Source organism: Botrytis fragariae (assembly GCF_013461495.1).
Source record: "Botrytis fragariae strain BVB16 chromosome Unknown tig00000000, whole genome shotgun sequence".
Classification (NCBI taxonomy): Eukaryota; Fungi; Ascomycota; class Leotiomycetes; order Helotiales; family Sclerotiniaceae; genus Botrytis; species Botrytis fragariae.
The window spans coordinates 631,476-649,135 of record NW_023500986.1 but is presented as its reverse complement, the minus strand read 5'-3'; the positions used below and the strand labels follow the sequence as shown (position 1 = coordinate 649,135).

Here is a 17,660-nt window from a genome sequence, read left to right as displayed (position 1 = left end):
GCACCCCGTCACTAAATCATCTTTTGGCCGCCCTTTCGCGACCGCTACTTTGACAGGAAGCTAGATAACTGGATCGTGGGTAGCCTTTTACTTGTATGAGAGTATGAGTTTCTACCAGAATTAGCTTCTTCCATTATCTGTATGAACTTTTTTCTCTTCACAAACTTTTCAACATCAATATCAGAATAGAGAATATCTGTTTACATACAATTTCACGTGAGTCTAGACCAACAATTATATAAACCTTCCTTACCCATGAAAGCCTCGGCTCATGCGGTAAAACACCCGCCTCCACCCCGCATTACGCTAATTCCCCATACTTTTTGATACTTAGGACTTTTCAATTATTCCGTATAGCCTCCACATATTTTTGTAGTTTCATAATAACAACTTCCTAGAATACTCAGATCACGAATTATTGATTCCTGTTCCCAAAAATGTCTTCCTCAGTTCCAATCCCCTTCTCTGAGCCTCCTTGGCTCATGGGTTTACCATCTCCATATTACAATGCTTCACATCGCAAATGGCAAAAAACATGTCAAGCGCTTGTTTCCGAATTACTGGGTGAAGCAGGTGATTGGGAAAAAGAAGGAGATGTACCCGGTACACAATACTCATCCTGAAATCTCCAATTACACATCTCAACTATAAATCTTCAACCAAAATGAACACTAACACATCCAGTTAATCTCTACCAAAAGTTCGCCCGCGCCAACTTCCTCATCCCCAACCTTCCCTCTCCGCTCCCAGTAAAATGGCTCAAAGAAATCGGTATCACACATCTCCCTGGCGATCTCCCAGTTGATGAATTCGACTACATGCACACCCTAATCTTCACGGATGAAATGCATCGTTCAGGGTCCCTCGGCCCCTCCGGCGCCATCACCACCGGATTCGCCTTCGGGGTTCCCCCTATCTTAAAATTCGGCTCCCAAGCCCTGCAAGCTCGTTTCCTCCCGGATCTCCTCACCGGCAAAAAAAGAATCTGTATAGCGATCACCGAACCCGGCGCCGGAAGCGACGTCAGCGCGATCGAAACCACCGCGCGCAAAAGCGATGATGGGACAGAGTGGATCGTCGACGGGACCAAAAAATGGATCACCAATGGTCTCTGGTCTGATTACGCTACCATGGCTGTGAGGACGGGTGGACCGGGCCCAGGCGGTCTTTCGCTTCTGGTTGTACCTTTACTACAGTATCCGGGAGTGACGATGCGCAGGATAAAGGTGGGTGGACAGACGGCTGCGGGGACGACATTTATCGAGCTGGATAATGTGAGGGTGCCGCGGGAGAATTTGATTGGAATCGAAGGAGAGGGTATGAAATACATTATGCAGAATTTCAACCACGAGCGACTGAGTATATCGATTTCGGTCAATCGGATTGCGCGCACGGCGCTGAGCCAAGCGTTTGCATACGTGATGAAGCGGAAAGCGTTTGGGAAACAGCTGATGGAGCAACCGGTTGTGAGAAATCGCTTGGCGAGATGTGGTGCGGAGCTCGAGAGTCACTGGGCGTGGATCGAAGGGTTTACGTGGATGATGACGCGCTTGGGAGAGGAGGATGCGAATCGTGAGCTGGGGGGCTTGACGGCGTTGGCGAAGGCAAAGGCGGGGATGGTGTTGGAGAGTTGTGCGTCGACCGCGGTGTTGCTTTTGGGCGGGAATGGGTATACGAAGAGTGGAATGGGGGAGGTGGTGGAACGTTTGTTATTCCTTTTTCTTGCTCTTTGCCTTCCTTTTCACTCAGTTTTAACCCCTCATCTTCCCTCTATTCGCATTCTCCAACTCCCTCAACCCCTCCCCCAAAACTAACATCCCCCTCCCCAGGAATCTTCCGCGAAATCCCCGGCGCCCGTATCCCCGGCGGCAGCGAGGATGTCATGCTCGATCTGTCCATCCGGCAACTAGTCAAGAATTACCAATTGAAGATGAAGAATGAACTTGAGAAAGCGGGGTTGGAAAGACCGGGGGGAGGATCGAAATTGTGAGGTGGGTGTTGGTTTTATGAGGGGGGTTTATGACGGATGGGGAGGAGGTGGGGGGGTCGGATTGAATCGTGAGGATGAATGAAGGGATGTGAGTGATGAAGCGGTTCACATGGTAATTATGATAGGTATATTGAAGAGCTTTTATATATACGGATTCGAATGTTGTATCATTATATCCAGTAGAAGATATAATACGTTATGATACATACATATCCATAATCCCACACCAAAGCTTCTTCCTCTCTTCCCCATACTAATAAATCAATTCAATTCACCCAGAACAGACCAGATAAAATCAGAAACATTTACCAACTCATTGCTCATCACTCATCGCTCATTTCAAAGTCATCATCATTATCATCATTATCATCATCATCATTATATTAGCAACCTCAATTCCAACCACAGCTCCACATCAACTCAACCATCTATCTATCTCATGAATAACAACAAAACCACCACCTCACTCAAACACCAATACCAATACCAATGCGCGTCACATCATATCATTCGTATTCGAGGGTATATAATTATTTAATCAATCCAACAATCCAACAAACAATCGTACATATATTTCTTCATCTTCTTCTTTGTTGACAAAAATACTATATTCATCACTCTCATCATCATTATTATCATACATATGGATGCGCGCGCAGAATCTTTGTCTTTGTCTAGCTTCATTGTTTGATGAAGCTAGACAGACGATGATTATCTTTCCTCCTGGTTATGTTTTTGGGGTTTGTGTTTTGTGCTTGTGCTTGTGTTTCTTCTTCTTTTGATTGCTTTGGTGTGGTTTGGGTGCTTGTTTCGTTTTCGAATTTGTGGGAGTTGGATATCGTATCTGGTATATTTCGAATCGGGGGTGGGTATCTCGTGATTAATGTTTGCGTGTTGGGCGGAAAAGTAAAATCTCGTGGAAGGTGACAGTGCAGTTTGATTCAAATAGCCACTCTCTCGTCATCGGTCGAAATATCTCAAATTGGGTTATGCATCGGCGGTAATGTATCCCCATGTAATCTCGGTGTTCTCTCCAATTCCCCTCCCCTTCCCCTCACAGTACCCTCATCACTTCCACTCGCACCCACTGTGCTAGTTCCCGCGCTCGTGGCTGTGCCCAATCCCCTCTTCATCATCTTCCCCAGTATACTTACCAATTCTGCCGCATCTTCAAACATATCATCATCCATTCCCTCATCTGCGTTATAGACTTCATTAATTGTCTTCCGGGCCAATTCTCTCGACCGATTCGCTTCATCCAGACAATCATATATAAATGCAGTATATTCGACTTTTACAGATAGACGCAGAGGGTGAGAACCCCATAGTTGGCGATCAGCAAGGATGGATGCGTCTTCGAAACACTGGGTTGCGAAGGGACGGTAATCGAGAGCGGGGATGAGGAAACTTCCTGTGATATCTGGTGGGAGAGAGAGACCGGGTGGTCCGCCGACGGGTCCGCCTTCGAGAGCGTGGGTTAGTTGAATGCTGGATGGACGATGTGGGTCGGGTGGTAGGGTATTGTCGATCCCTTTGCCTTTTTCTTTATAGCGCGGAGATGTCAAACCAGGTGGTGTAGAGATCTTGGGAGTCCTGAGAGTGATCGCAGGGGTATTGTGGAAGAGAACATAGAGATGATAATAACTCGCTCTCAGTTTATAAACGAGGACTCTTAACTCTCCGAAACCTGCCACTAAAGGTAGAACGTATTGTTCTAGAATTTTCAAACCTTCTTTTGCGTACCAAATGATTCGAGTATATAGTTCGACGGATTTCGTATCACGGGTTGTGTCGAGTCGTCTGAGTTTTCGCGCTTTCACAACCATCTTGGAGAGCATGGTGAGATTTCCCAAAATCTGAAATAGATTTTGAGCCAGCAGTGGGTGGTCCAATTGAATATTTTTGGCAAATTGGCCAAGGAACTTTGTGTCGACCTCTGAGGATGCCATTGTGATGATTGGTGAATGTGAAATGGCGTGGAAGTGGACGTGAAAATTTGTACAAAAGATTAAGAGGGGAAAGCAGAGGCTCTTGATGAAGAGGCTGACGATAGAATCAATTGCTGGATTGTGAATCTGCTCGATATAGTATTGGTTGCGTGATGCAAGAGAGCGCGTCGCCGCGAAAAAATTAAGAGCAGTATAAAGGACCAATTAACCAGAACCAGTGATAGGATCTTCTGGTGGACTCGTATATAGAGAGGATAAATCCAGCAAAGATTTCGACGACGCGATCCTGTGATGTATCCAACAAGGTCTTGCAAAATTCGACAGTGAGCGTGATTCAAATGACTTGAAATAATTCGAATTCACTTCAGCAACCCCAACTAAACAAAAATCCTTCAGACCACCTCCTTTCAATAAACGTCCTTCCAGTCCAATCTTCACAATGTTCTAGTCGCTCCTGTATTCGAGTGCGTCCAAATGCTTTGATTGTGTGTGGACAAGGCGCAAAATAAAATTTGAATATCGTGGAGAATTGAAGAGTGTGAAGAAGATCGATTCGCCCAGCCGAGTGAATCAATTAAAGATAGAGAATCGAAAGGACCGAATAACCTGATTGAATTATTTCTCTCGTCTTTACTCCTTGAGAGGGCAATTTTGAATTGAATTAGTATATTCCCCAACGTCGAATGAATCAATCAACGACGATATCCACATTACACACAAAAAGTATACTACAACTCGTCAGAACAAAAGATTCTCAACCAAACAAATACTCCCAAAACGACAGGAGTACATCAATTCAAACAATTGACCCATTCACTGACCAGATATAATACAATTAAGTTCTCACTGATGTGAAGCAATAAGGACCTGGTAGCCAATTGCAAGTGTACTTGGCCTTCCCAGGAGTAGGCTCAACACACGAATCAATCACCGAGAACCCTTTAATCCTTCAAGAGAGAGATTGGAATGAGTACAAAACATTTCGACTCCCTTTTCAATGGGCGCAATTGCACCTGAAACAAAATTTCTTTGTACACGAGAGGCGGTGACCGATGGACGTCTCTCAGATGTGTTTTGTACAGATGATATTCTGGAGAGGGGGTTGAGGAGAAATGTTGCAAGGAAGCTTTCGTATGTTGACGTGGGAGAACAACGGCAAAAAGGAAAACCAGAAAAAATAAATAAACGTTTCTGTGTACGGAGTACTCGAATTGAATCGATCAAAAGGATAGGGAATTGCTGTTCCCAATTGAAAATGAGCGTATACAAGAAAGAAAAATCAAGAAGGAGCTTGTGTTTTTAGGAACAAAACAACATTCTAGGAGATTGGAATTCTTGCAAGATCTAGAAAGTTGGAAGAGATGCAGAAAACGCGAGCTGGAAAAAGATCAAGAAAGAGGTTTTGATGATGGAAGCTACGCTACCTCTTCTTCTCTTTTAGAATGGAAATGTAAGTAATATGCAACACCCCGACACACTTAAACACTTGGAATTATCGCTCCCCCGTCGTGCAGCAATGTAGTTGGAGGGTTTAATGCACAAGCTACGATCTTTTAGATGCGGAACGCCTGTACTTGCATATTTTGGCGTTGGATGGAGCGACCTGCAAAGATACGTGGCAGCACAGATCGAGTGGGAAGTGAGAAGTGAGGAGCATTTTGGGGAAGATTAGAGGGAAATGGAACGGAGAAAGGCTGATATCTTGGTAAGAAGCTAGAGAGTTCCCGTTTGATACGATGGACACGACAGGCTGGTAGAATGATTGCGGTACGGCATTTTGGTATTGGTGCGTATATGAAGGATATGTATGATGGATTAATGGATTAATGTATATTCAGAATATTCCAATGTATTAGTTTTATTATGTATTAGTTTTATTACTGTGGAAGATAATTATGGTTGTGATTATGCTTTGAGTATGTGTATATGTAGTGGGGCAACCTCGGTTATGAAGGGTTGATTTGACAATAACAATTCTTGAAATGCCAACAGAAGAAGTTATCAAGAAGCTACAAAGCTACATTGAAGAGGAACAACCAGTACTGTGTATCCTCACGTTTATTGAGACGATTCCGAGAAAGCATCTACGGCCAATAATGAAACCATCAGTCTCTTTTGCGAGCCCTCTACCTTATATCATCTATCACAAATTTCTATGAATAGCCATCTAGCCATCTAACTCCAATATAGAAAGAGAACAGAACCTAGATACTGCACTCATTCATCTCCATGGGTTCACCTGCAAGGAACTGAATCTCCAAAAAAAGAACCTTCTACAAGATGACAAGCAACAAGCTACAAGCTATCTATACATACAAATAGCCATCATAATTCCAGACCAATAGCAACCAACAGATCTAGGAGCTTCAAGGTACTAGGTAGCCATAAATAGTACAGATGAAGCTTGCTCTTTCACCATTTGGATATTAATCGTTGGGATGGAAATTCTCCGACTGGCTTCATCACTTTATGCATATGCAAGTTAGAGATTTGGAGTTTAGCTAAATAGAAGATGAAGCTAATGCCCCCCCCCCTTCACCGCTCTTACTGGATAGCAGGAGGCATTACGCATTTATATTTATCAGGATTTACTATGTACCTAGTATGCTATCCATCTTCTCAATCTAGGTACCTCGAGAACAACATCAATTGTCCAATGAAAAATCATCATAAAATTCACAAACAGTTATGAATAAATAAGAGGCACCTGTCTTTCATGTGATATCCAATTATTCCATCTTTTGTACAGTATTCATCATTTCATCATTTCATTATCCACTCTGTGGTGCCAACACATTCATTCCCTCCAGCACCAGCACACGATTCACAATTCTATCCATGAAATATGCAGCCACCCTTTTCACAACCAGGAAAAAAAAAACCTCATCCTATTCCTCATCACTCAACCACTCAAAAGGGAAAAAGCGGTGTAGATCCACTCTTCAGAGAGGAAATTACGCGAGTTTCAGGTTCGCGCAAGGTTCCGAATGAGGTTCTAGATAATGCTGGCTGCTTTCTTTCGGACTGCTTTTGGTAGATGGGTTTTTGGGGGGAAGGGAACTTGCATGAAATTACCTCGCTACTCCTATTTTCTTGACTCCTTTTTCTTGGGCGAGGAGAAAGAATTGGTTTGTTGATTTATTGATTGGGATTTTTTGTTATGTATGGAGAGCGTATCTACTCTGATGAGGCTGGGTATACTCTCCAGTGAAGAAAGCTCATTAGTCCGTTCCGTTTGCTCTGTCACCTTTCTGCAGCTCTCTTCTTCACATCTCCCAAAGAGAACCCAAGCAAACAAACTATCTAGACCAAATAATCCGATTGAAATATTTCTTTCTTCATCGGCAAGTAGCCGTTCTTTGGTCCTCGAATAGCATGTATCCTACAGTGAGAGGGAGGCTCCACAGCCCCCAATCCTTCTTCAACAAAGCTCATTCATCCAATCTTTCTCGTTCCTGTCTCTTGAAAAACATACGTTTGTGCAACCCGCCGATCAGATATGCTTCTGGCCCAAAACATACGTGCATACATATCTACAAACATGACTGCAAGTAGCAAATTCTTCTTCAGGCAAAAGCACGACAATTGAGAGGTCTTGAAACAACCAGCAAGGTTCTCACACATGAAATGATATCTCGGTTCTGAATTATATGAAGGTGCTGCATATGATGTGGTATGACATGATATAATGGACAAACCTCGGAAGATATCAAGTAATCTTGAAATGATATTTAATCGCGAGAGTATGCTTCCAGAGAGAGTTTTGTGGAAGCGCAAGCTAGGTTGTATACATGCAGATAAGCATACCGGAAGCTCTGGATATACTATTACTGCTACTACTATACACCTCGTGATTTCTACCCCTCGGGAAAGTCACTCACCTATATGCATATATTTCCCATCCGACACCAGATACTTACTATAACTTGGAATCGGCCAAAGATTGAATTGTACGAGTGAGAACTTCTTCGCGTGTTATCAATCGCATCAATCGATCACTTCATCTCTCGACTCAAAATGTGTTACTAGTAAGCCTTCCCCCTTCTCCCTCTACTCATTCCCCATCCCCCTAAATAAACTAACCCCCTCCCTCCCCCCTAGCTACCAATACCACTACACCTGCCCCCACACCCTCCAAGTCCTGGCCAAACTCTGTCCGCTCGCCGTCTACACGCAAACCGCATGCGCTGGAATCACTATCTGGCATGTGATATGGGTACGAGGAAATTGTCAGGAGTGTTTTGTTTTGTTGAGGTCAGGTGAGGTAGGATGGAGGCGTGGGTGAGGGGTGAGAGGTGAGTGTGAGTGTGAGTATGGAGAGAAGTGGGAGGGCTGAGGGCTAAAAAATGAGGAGCAAAATTATTAGGAGATTATTGAGGGAGGGGGAAGAAATGGAGGGATAGAGGGAAAAGGGAGAAGGAGATGTGGATTGGGAGGGAGAAGATGAGATGAAACCAGAGTGATTGTAATGGAGATTGTAGAATCAATGGTATAACTCGGGTGAAAAGACTGATTCTTCATCCAATGAAAAAGTTCATTCAATCGGCCGAAAAACAAAATCTCGGGGGTAAAATCACAAAACTGCGATGGAATTCATTTAAGCTACGAGGGACAGGAGGTGGAAAGTATATGCAAAATGTTCGCTGAAATTCTTCATTTAACAGTCACACAAATCTTAATGTTTCACTGAATTACTGGTGTTTTCTTTGTCATTAATATCTTAAGTCTCGAGTCTCTAAGATTAGGATTTGAAAGTTTTTACATCTACCTGCTTGTTTGAACCCCTCTCCTCTAATGTAACATCATTTCAGTTATATCTTTTCAACTATTACATTTTTGATTGTGATAAATTTGGAACTTATCACAGAGCATGATGTGCGTAGAGAGATTGTGTAAAAAAAGATTGAGAGCTGAGTGTCTAGTTATTGATGCCTGCCATTTTCTAATCCCAACGTATTCAACGCCAGATACTAATTCTCCGATGCTATAAAACAATTCCAGTCTAATATAAATACACATATCCATCTACATATACATGCCATACTCTATAGTATCCCAACGCCATAATGCCGGCCCCATCACAAAAAACAAGCCTGATAGAATGCGTGTCAATAATTCAAAGAGAAAGGCAAAGCTGTTCCCTTTCTCCCCCCCAACTCAAAAAGCTCTCTGCGTCAACGTAACAGAGAAATCCCATACCCTCATTCTATCACTGCAGTAAATTCACCATATCATCCCGTCCTAGCATTACTCCCGGAAGCCATAAACGCCATCCAATCACCCATCGCATCAGGCGGCGAACATTCCCCTGGTCTAAAATCCGCCATTGAGGTAGGAAGTTGGCCACAAAGCCCTTGAATCGACGGTATGATATGTGTGAATGAGATATTTATACCATTGAGCATTGTCTGATCGGAACTCGAAACTCCAGAAACAATTCGTAGGTGCCACTTCTTTATTTCCTGGCATGGGAGCTTCATTTTCCAGATACTGTTTCGCTGAGCTTGGCCATTATTGTATACGAGAAGGCTTTCGAGTTTTTCCTCGATGGAATCAAGGTAGTAGCGGAGGTTTGCGGCTTGGCGGACCTGGTCAGTGTCGAGGGATGGGGAATCGCAGTTTTCGGTGAATTTCCCAAGGACGAGGAGGGCGTAGAATAATTCTATGTAGTTTGGTGCGGTAAGAGAGCAGAACTCTATGGGAGTGAGAGATAACACCATATCGAGATAATCCTTCGCAGCCTGTAGACAACGAATCAACATTTCTGTTCTTGAGGAAGAATGATACCAGGAGGTTCGGTTTGATGACGCAGTTGTCATAGATTGATGTGAGTCCGATGAACTGGCGTTAAGACTGATTTCCGCAACATATATACGGAGATGTGCATACGATATTCTCAGTATGTCTATATATGTCAATACAATTCAAATCCGCAATATAAGAGAAACCACTCACGATTGCTCCAAGCTTCGGCAGGAAAGTATCTTTGGATATCCTGGAATTGTTGAGACAAAGTTCTATTGAACATCTCAATTCGTACGGAATCAAGCTTATCAAGCTCTCCATGATTGGAATAATCAAAGGCGTCGTTAACCTCTTCACCAAGTCGATGAATTCTTGTGAAAAACGGCAACAGTCTATCTGTCTCGGTTACGCTGACCTCCGATAATACTTGGCAACATTGTTCAATATAGTCGTGATACTTCAGACTATTGGGTTTCCTCAGACTGCGGCAAATTCTACAGTAGTATCAGTTACCATCCAATCCGCATGAAAACTGGAGACTTACGATGATGTCAGACAAAAACATCCAATGACAGTCCTTTTTTCCTCTATCTGAGCTGGGGTGAATTTTTTGGGGCATTCAAAGCCAAGAGTGCTTGAATAGCTCGTTTGTACTTCACCAAACTTTGGTCTGTGAAGCCCAAGATCAATCAACATAGCATTTGCCATTTGGGTAAGCTGGAATAGATTCTCTTTTTCTGGATTATAGTGATAGTGATACCTAGACTGGTTAGACCAAACCGCTTTTGTAACTGCGTAAAAAGATATTATATCTTACCAAGCGAGGTACAATAGTATTCCTTGTAGCAAATCGATACTCTTCTCCCCGTGTATGATTATACGGCTGCTGATTGTTTCACGTAGCTCACTTTCAAAAAGATGTTGCACGGGGATATTGTTTTGACTTGTACTCGCAAGAATTCCAAGCAAAAGAATGGGTCGTTCATGCCTCAAGCTTTCTAGAGAGGCTTGCGGAGGAAGAAGTACAAACGGAAAGGCTGAAGCTCTACTAGCAAACTCCTTCAGTGCCTCCTCAGCCTGTTTGGTACTGATTATGCACCTCGAAATGACATCATTCAAGCCACCGTAACTAAGATTTGGAGGTGTAGACAAAGACATGTGTTGGAATGGTTTGGTACTCGTGTTCTCCAATGGTAGTAACGGAAAAGAAAGCTCGAACATCTCTGATAGATCCAACGACATATTTTCTTGGGGAGATTCAGGTGTTGAGATTGAATTAGGCTGAGAACCTGCTTGAGATTTGGCTGCCAATAGATTCAAAATCCCATCAAGCTTTTGCTCCATCTCTGCAACTCGCCTGATTACTGGTCAGCGTTGGAGTTTCCAATGAACAGAATAAAAACTTGCACTCTAGAAGATCTCATCTTCTTAGGTCGAGGTTTCGTTTCCAAGAACACACATTTCTTCTTACTTTTCAAACACCTACAGGTATGTTAATAGGTTTCAGATTCCCGTGATTTACAAGTGACTGACTTTGCGCATCGAGTAGGATCATCTTTACTTGGTAAACATCTACCTTTGGATGTCCTGCATGCTTCACATGAGCGCCTCAATTTAGTAGGAACCGGTGTGTCGCTATCAACACTAGCGGAAGGCTCGGAATCCGGAAGGTTCATGTTGGTCTTCAACTACACAAAAGGTTGAATGAAAGAATTGTAGACAGTTTCGTGAGCAGCGGAATGTCTACTCATGCCGTTAGCAATGAGATTGATGCTGAATTTGAGAAGAAAAGCCATTCCAGGGTGAACATGCATCTTTTACCGTTCGAGGTTGAAGAATGTCGGAATGAGATAAAGATCCGTGATTCCGGGCGCTAGCTGCATGAGGAAAAACTGGGGATTGATATGTCAGCGATTGCCGGGAAACATCCCCTCGAAAGGTTTTGAGTTGTATCAAATGTTTCTCATCATTCTAGAATTTAATGCCATTAATTCTTGGCCGGGTGACGTATATCTCGACGTATTACTCAAACAGATCAGAGAAATAAATAGAGTAGTATATTCCTATTCTACTTCATCTTGCTCTTGCTCAACTTGCTCTAATCCACGAACGCCTAAAATCCAACGACCTGAGGGTATTAAGTTCGCATAAATTCATAGATCTAGATATATAGCATGCTTTTTGACACGTAAAGAATCAGTTCAACTTTCCATCATCTGCAACATCTGCACTGTCCGTACCCATATTTCTCGCCCCGGTCGTCGATTGATCTAATTGCATGTCATTCATTGCCGCCATTCTCTCATCGACAGTCAATTCACTCTCTGCTCTCTTGATTTTGACAAAGAGTGCCATTATTATCAATGAAACACCCGCACAAGCAACTTCGAACCAAAATACTGCGTGGTAACTTTGCCTCAGGCCCAGACGATCTAAGGTGTAAGTGTTGATGATATCGGAAAATCCAAGACAAACCGCAATACCCAAATGTAGAATGAGCATCACCATGGAGCCAGCAAGACCTTGCTGTGATTCTGATAGGGAAGTAGTAAAGAATATGTTAGCCACTGTGAATGTTATGTCGATACCAATTGTTGCACATATCATGGCAGGGAATATATATGCCCACTGTATAATTTGTCAGCGTCTGATTAAGAAATATCTGGAGAAAGCTTACATAATTGGCGCCTGCTGGAGCAATGGCAAATAGCAAAGGTGCAACGATCCAGGCTACTCCAGCTGTGACAATAAGGGCTGTTCCTGGTAGTAGGTGGAGAACAAAGCCACCAAGTGTAGAAATTATGCAGCCGCCTAAAGCCATTGGTGCATACCACGCAACAAGCTGTAACGGGGTACCACCCATGACACCAGTCATGTAGAATGTGGCATAAAGCAAGAATATTCCCAGAGAACCGTAGCACAAGAAAAGTGCAAAGACAAGCGGTACCATGGAGGGGACTTTGAAAAAAGAGCTCGGAATCAAGGCTTGCTTGGTGTGGATCTCGATGTATGCAGCGGCAAAAAGCAACAAGCTCCCGACAATGAATAAAACGTAGATATAGGGCGTCTTCCAGCCACTCGGTGCGTGGGCCGAATCGATGATGGCGAAGGTAAAGAGGATCAGTCCCACGACAATGAAAACTGCACCCCACCAATCCATTCTCACTTGATCGTCCGTTCCCTGGCGTGCGTCGCGAACTTTCCGCTTTTTGGCAATATCAGAAGGAATCGTCATGTAAGACGTGATAGCTGTGATGACTGCAAAGACGCAGCCAATCCAGAACCACCAACCCCAATGTGTGTACTCAGCTACCAATCCAGCGAAGAAGATTCCCACGAAAAATCCCAGCGGCGCACATGCTCCATAAATTGCGAAAACCAAGTTCTTCCGTGGGCCTGGTCGATATATGATGCCGATAAGAGCTACACTTGAAGGTAGATACATCGCTGGACCCAGGCCTTGTAATGCCCGACAGAAATTGAGCATTATAAGATCAGTTGAAAATCCACCTACCAGGCTCCACAAAGCAAGCCAAATGAAACCTGCTACATATGCTGGAAATGATCCATACATATCTGATAAGCGGCCAAACACCAGAAGAAAGCAAGCAAGAGTGAGCGAAAAAGCGCTAGCAGGCCATGTCGCTGAGGCCGATGGTATTCCTAGACTGTCTACCAGAGTGGGTAGTATTACTGTGAAACCAGAAACAAAGTATTCCTTTTCCACTGTCAGAGTCTGTGAATTGAACCAAAAAATGAAGAAGATTGATAGAACTCACGGTGAGCACCTGTGACATTGAAATCGAAAATACAAATCCAATCTCCGCCCATAGTGACTTGAAGACCTCTGGCCTTTGTCTACCTAGCCTTTCAATCCTTACCTCCGGAGCTTCTTCTAACGAATCTCCCAAAGGCGAAAAAGAGTGGGGGTTGTCATTGCTGTTTTGCCTGGTGTGCCCGGAGGTTTGACGTTCACCTTCCATTGAGGTCTCAAGATCCCCAACAGAGCCACCGTTTCTTTGATCCATTACTATATTATCGGAATTCAAATTTATTTATGTGAGGCTTATTTTAGATAACCTGATGAGCACCTTCACTGAGCTTTTCTTGTTTCTTCGCCACCAATGTGATAGTGGTCAAAGCACTCCAACGGATCCGTAATTGGGTTTGTGAAATTCTGGTATATGTAAGGACGAGAGGGAAGATATGTTTTTCTTCTCGATATCCATTTATTGTCGTGGGTAACTGAACTGGAAACTCAAAAGATCGTGGGTATATGGGATGATAACTTATCGTCAGATTCCTCCAAAAAATAGCACTGTGCAGAATCCTGATGTTAAAAATAATATGCCGTGTTAAAAGAAAGGAAATCAAATATGGTGTGCTTGTACAAGAGGCGTGCGTCGTCGAAATAAAGGGCGTCACATCAAGCCCCTACACCGGAAATATGTATGTGTATATGTAGTTTTTACTAATAAGTCGATCGGCCCAAAAGCCATTAGTAACCCAAGTTCACCGATTCACTGGACAGTGAGGGAAGGCAAAAAAGGAAATGGATCTAAGCGATCATGTCACCCAATCCATGCAATACCTCATGCCTGAAATGAGTAATTGATATGGCGGATTCGATGGCGCTAGACAATTGATCGTAATAAAAAAAACTAAAATCCCCAGAACTTCCAGATTGAAAAGTAGTAAAAGCAGATGGTAATATATAGCCAAGACAAATTTGCTAATGAGGAACCCGGGTGCTGTGTACCGATTATTTGTCGTGGAACCAAAAGAGGGGGGTTTGAGTACTACTTGGGTCTATTGAATGGATGGTATTTGCTTATTCCGCAGGAACTCCGTAAGAACTCCGCAGGAGAATTCTTTGGATGCCTTTGTACTCGGGTGTACATACCCAATTTCACCTAAAGGCCAAATCCACGAGTCAAACCAATCAGAGAGCGACTGAGCATACTCTGTTACCACAAGGCACAAAGAAGCTGTAGGAAGGTTTGAACCATGCTCGTTTGTTGGCTTTGCGATGGCCTAATCGAAACTCTATGAAGAGCTATGGATGGAATAGAGAGATCCTGACCAAATACTGAGATGAATTGCACAACGAAAGAACGGATAATAGCATACTATGTCAAAGCAGGTGTCCACTGACAGATGGAGCATCACCGCTGACCATTATCGTGATGCAGAAACGAAAAGTAGAGGATAAATAAGTTGAAAGAGCTGGGAAAGCTTGCGTAACATTTTGGAAGAATTGATGCAGCTCGGCATACTTTTGGTATTGACATGGAGTTTGTTTGGGGTTGGAGCTCCAGACAATTGAGACTCATTGACACTACTAGGTAGGTATAGGTATTTGACAGGCAGTTGTCTGAGTTTTCAGTATATGGAGAAACCTCTCACTCGGGACTCGGAATAGGATGATGACGTGAATGCCTGCCTGTGTATGAGGCTGATCTGTACTTTTTGCTTGTGATTCGGAAAAAATGTGTTTGAGGACAAAAAACGATATCTTGGAGTTACACAGGTCGGCGCACATAAAACGTGATACCAGAGTCACAGGAGTTGAACGGATCACGTGTAATGTTCATTGAGCAAACAGGGCAAAATGCACCCTAAAGCGCGCTAAAGAAGCTAACGAATTTTTTTTCAATATAAATATCTCGCTCACCTCCCGGAATCCCTTCTCTTTTCTTCTTCATCATCAGTAGAGGTTATAATTAATACTTATAACATTTACATGGGGGCTTCGCTACGGCGACTTGCTGAGGGTTATCCTTTACTTCTTCGAAGTAAAAGTTGGGTTTTCTTCCGTTCCCGGCCCCCTTGAATGAAGGTGAACACTCTTCCTTATCAGCCGTCTTCGACGATTCTATCGGATTTTGACTGTGGGGTGGTCTCTACATACTTTACTTTGTGCATTTGCTTTTGTGAAAACAAAGTGTGCATTGAATAACGATGTTGCAAAATGGATTTTTATGGTGAATCCATTTGCTCTGTGTGCTTGTAATATAGCCTACATATATACATGCACATGGCTTTATGGCTGCCGTGTGGTTTTGGTGAGTATTATGGTAGATAGTAAATTTCCGTAGTAGAAAGTCTTGTGTGCAAAAGTGATGAATTTTCGAAGTTGTGTACTACGAACATTTCTGCTGTGTTTGCCGTGTACTAAGCTCTTTGTCCTTGGTTCCCTGATAGCAAAAAGCAATCATGAATCATGCTGCCAAACATACAAGCTTAAGAACATGTGGTACTCCCTAATGAATAGGTAGCCATTGCATGTTCTTCATACACTAGAGCCAAGGAACTGGAATTTCAAATTCAGCACGTTTGCTATGCATTATACTCTTTCAAGGATCTCTTTCGTGCAATGGTAGTTAGTTGTGTTGGATTTACTGCTGTCGCAAGTTGTACGTTGGGACTCGAAAATGAGCTCTGAAAATGTGGTAGTAAGATTTGCAGAGCAAGCAATTAAGTGTGCACGCGGATGCGTGCGACGGAATATAAAAGAAGCTGCGTGTAGTCAAATATTAACATAGTCACAGTTACAATCACAATAAATATATTCGAAGATTCTTTTTACATCATCCCAAATCTATATATCACTTGGTGAAATAAAAATATGATTGGCTGTAGAACGTTCATTGCTTGTATTCAGAGTTTTTTTTTTCACTTAGCTACTCGCAATAATCCCACCACATACCACTTGCTCAATGAAGAGAAGGGTAATCTAGTAGAGGCGCTTGGGTGGAGACATAGATGCCTTGATAGTCAAGCTGCCAACGTTTTGCCATCCCTTCTTCAACAAGGAGACGAGGTAGTTGATAGACAACATGATGTTGGAGATCAATTGGTCCTCAGTCATCTCGACGTTTCCGACAGCAACACCCATACACAAGACCTTCTTCAATTGGAACTTGATGGTGGACTTGACTTCGTTGATCTTACCGCTAAGATCTTCGTTGTGGGAGACTGGGGTTGGGAATTTACCAGCTGTAAAGAGAAATGTTAGTCAATATTATACAATTTTGGGAACAGATAAAACAAACCCTTGGAAAGACCGGGACCCAAGAGACGGGGAATTTGCTTGATCAAGGTGTCGGAAGCGACGAAAGCATCGTACTTGCGTGCGAGCTTCTTGATCAACTTCTTGTTCTTGTTGAGCTTCTTCAAGTCATCAGCGGACATGGCGTCAACACCACCGTGCTTGGCACGATCGATATCGTGTTGATCACCGAGAATGCTATCCATCAATCAGCCTTTGCCTCCCATATCATATATATTCGACTTCGTGGACATACCAGATGCTCATGTTTGGGCGGGGAACGACTGGGAGACGGACGGTTCCGGAGAAACGCTTGTCACGTTGGGGATCATAGTTCTTGAGGCCGATTTGGAGCTCGACGGTCTCGAGGAAGTTTCTCTTCTTGGTCTCGAGAGAGTACTCAAGAAGACTTTGTACGTTGGTACGCACTCCGGCTGTAAGGCGAATACGTTAGTAGTTGTTTCAATTGATTTTCTCAATGGAGAAATTCTTCCTGACGAAATGTGAGGGACAACAACATACCGACTGTGATTTTAGACATGATGACAGTCTTCCAGTAGAATTGATAAAGTTCTAATGGTGAGGTTTGGCGTAGATTTGTCGATAATAAATTTGGAAATCAAAATTTTCGAAATTGCAATATGGTGGGGAAAAAGTTCGGACCTTTTAGCGAGAATTCACGTGCTACACTGTCATCCAATCAAGTACGGCTAACACTACTAAGTAAAGCGAAAGACATTGACTCTAAATGCTTCACCTCCAATTTCTACTCTAATATTCCCAGCTAAGACAACTACCACCCAATACAGTTCATGCCATTACAAGTATATTGAGACTTGAAGTGATCCTGGTGATCAAATATTCGCATTCATAGAGCTTAAGTATGCTCGAATACCCAGTGATCCGAGTGGATAAGCAGCGAATC

At 43.2% G+C, this 17,660-nt stretch overlaps 6 protein-coding genes across 6 annotated transcripts; 2 read left to right on the top strand and 4 right to left on the bottom strand.

Annotated features, from left to right (window-relative positions):
• Nucleotides 1–437: 437 nt before the first annotated feature.
• On the top strand, nucleotides 438–1,990 carry Bfra_006410 (putative acyl- dehydrogenase protein; the record flags this gene model as incomplete). Its single annotated transcript, XM_037336783.1, has 3 exons — nucleotides 438–603; nucleotides 685–1,704; nucleotides 1,830–1,990. 3 exons carry the CDS (start codon nucleotides 438–440, stop codon nucleotides 1,988–1,990), a joined length of 1,347 nt encoding a protein of 448 aa, XP_037198149.1.
• A 977-nt stretch (nucleotides 1,991–2,967) lies between these two features.
• Nucleotides 2,968–3,939, bottom strand: Bfra_006409 (putative 14-3-3-like protein; the record flags this gene model as incomplete). The annotated part of the gene is made up of 1 exon (XM_037336782.1): nucleotides 2,968–3,939. One exon carries the CDS (start codon nucleotides 3,937–3,939, stop codon nucleotides 2,968–2,970), a length of 972 nt encoding a protein of 323 aa, XP_037198148.1.
• A 997-nt stretch (nucleotides 3,940–4,936) lies between these two features.
• On the top strand, nucleotides 4,937–5,397 carry Bfra_006408 (uncharacterized protein; the record flags this gene model as incomplete). The annotated part of the gene is made up of 2 exons (XM_037336781.1): nucleotides 4,937–5,134; nucleotides 5,167–5,397. 2 exons carry the CDS (start codon nucleotides 4,937–4,939, stop codon nucleotides 5,395–5,397), a joined length of 429 nt encoding a protein of 142 aa, XP_037198147.1.
• A 3,773-nt stretch (nucleotides 5,398–9,170) lies between these two features.
• Nucleotides 9,171–11,360, bottom strand: Bfra_006407 (putative c6 zinc finger domain containing protein; the record flags this gene model as incomplete). The annotated part of the gene is made up of 6 exons (XM_037336780.1): nucleotides 9,171–9,844; nucleotides 9,895–10,178; nucleotides 10,229–10,444; nucleotides 10,502–11,041; nucleotides 11,092–11,166; nucleotides 11,218–11,360. The coding sequence occupies 6 exons, from the start codon at nucleotides 11,358–11,360 to the stop codon at nucleotides 9,171–9,173; spliced, it is 1,932 nt and encodes a 643-aa protein (XP_037198146.1).
• A 520-nt stretch (nucleotides 11,361–11,880) lies between these two features.
• Bfra_006406 (putative drug resistance protein) lies at nucleotides 11,881–13,712 on the bottom strand (the record flags this gene model as incomplete). Its single annotated transcript, XM_037336779.1, has 4 exons — nucleotides 11,881–12,312; nucleotides 12,362–13,410; nucleotides 13,464–13,536; nucleotides 13,566–13,712. 4 exons carry the CDS (start codon nucleotides 13,710–13,712, stop codon nucleotides 11,881–11,883), a joined length of 1,701 nt encoding a protein of 566 aa, XP_037198145.1.
• Nucleotides 13,713–16,371: 2,659 nt separating this feature from the next.
• Bfra_006405 (putative 60s ribosomal protein l10a protein) lies at nucleotides 16,372–17,326 on the bottom strand. Its single transcript, XM_037336778.1, has 4 exons — nucleotides 17,258–17,326; nucleotides 16,992–17,169; nucleotides 16,740–16,933; nucleotides 16,372–16,683 (listed from the first exon to the last, which is right to left on the bottom strand). Exons 1-4 carry the CDS (start codon nucleotides 17,274–17,276, stop codon nucleotides 16,421–16,423), a joined length of 654 nt encoding a protein of 217 aa, XP_037198144.1. The 5' UTR covers nucleotides 17,277–17,326; the 3' UTR covers nucleotides 16,372–16,420.
• Between the last annotated feature and the right edge of the window lie 334 nt (nucleotides 17,327–17,660).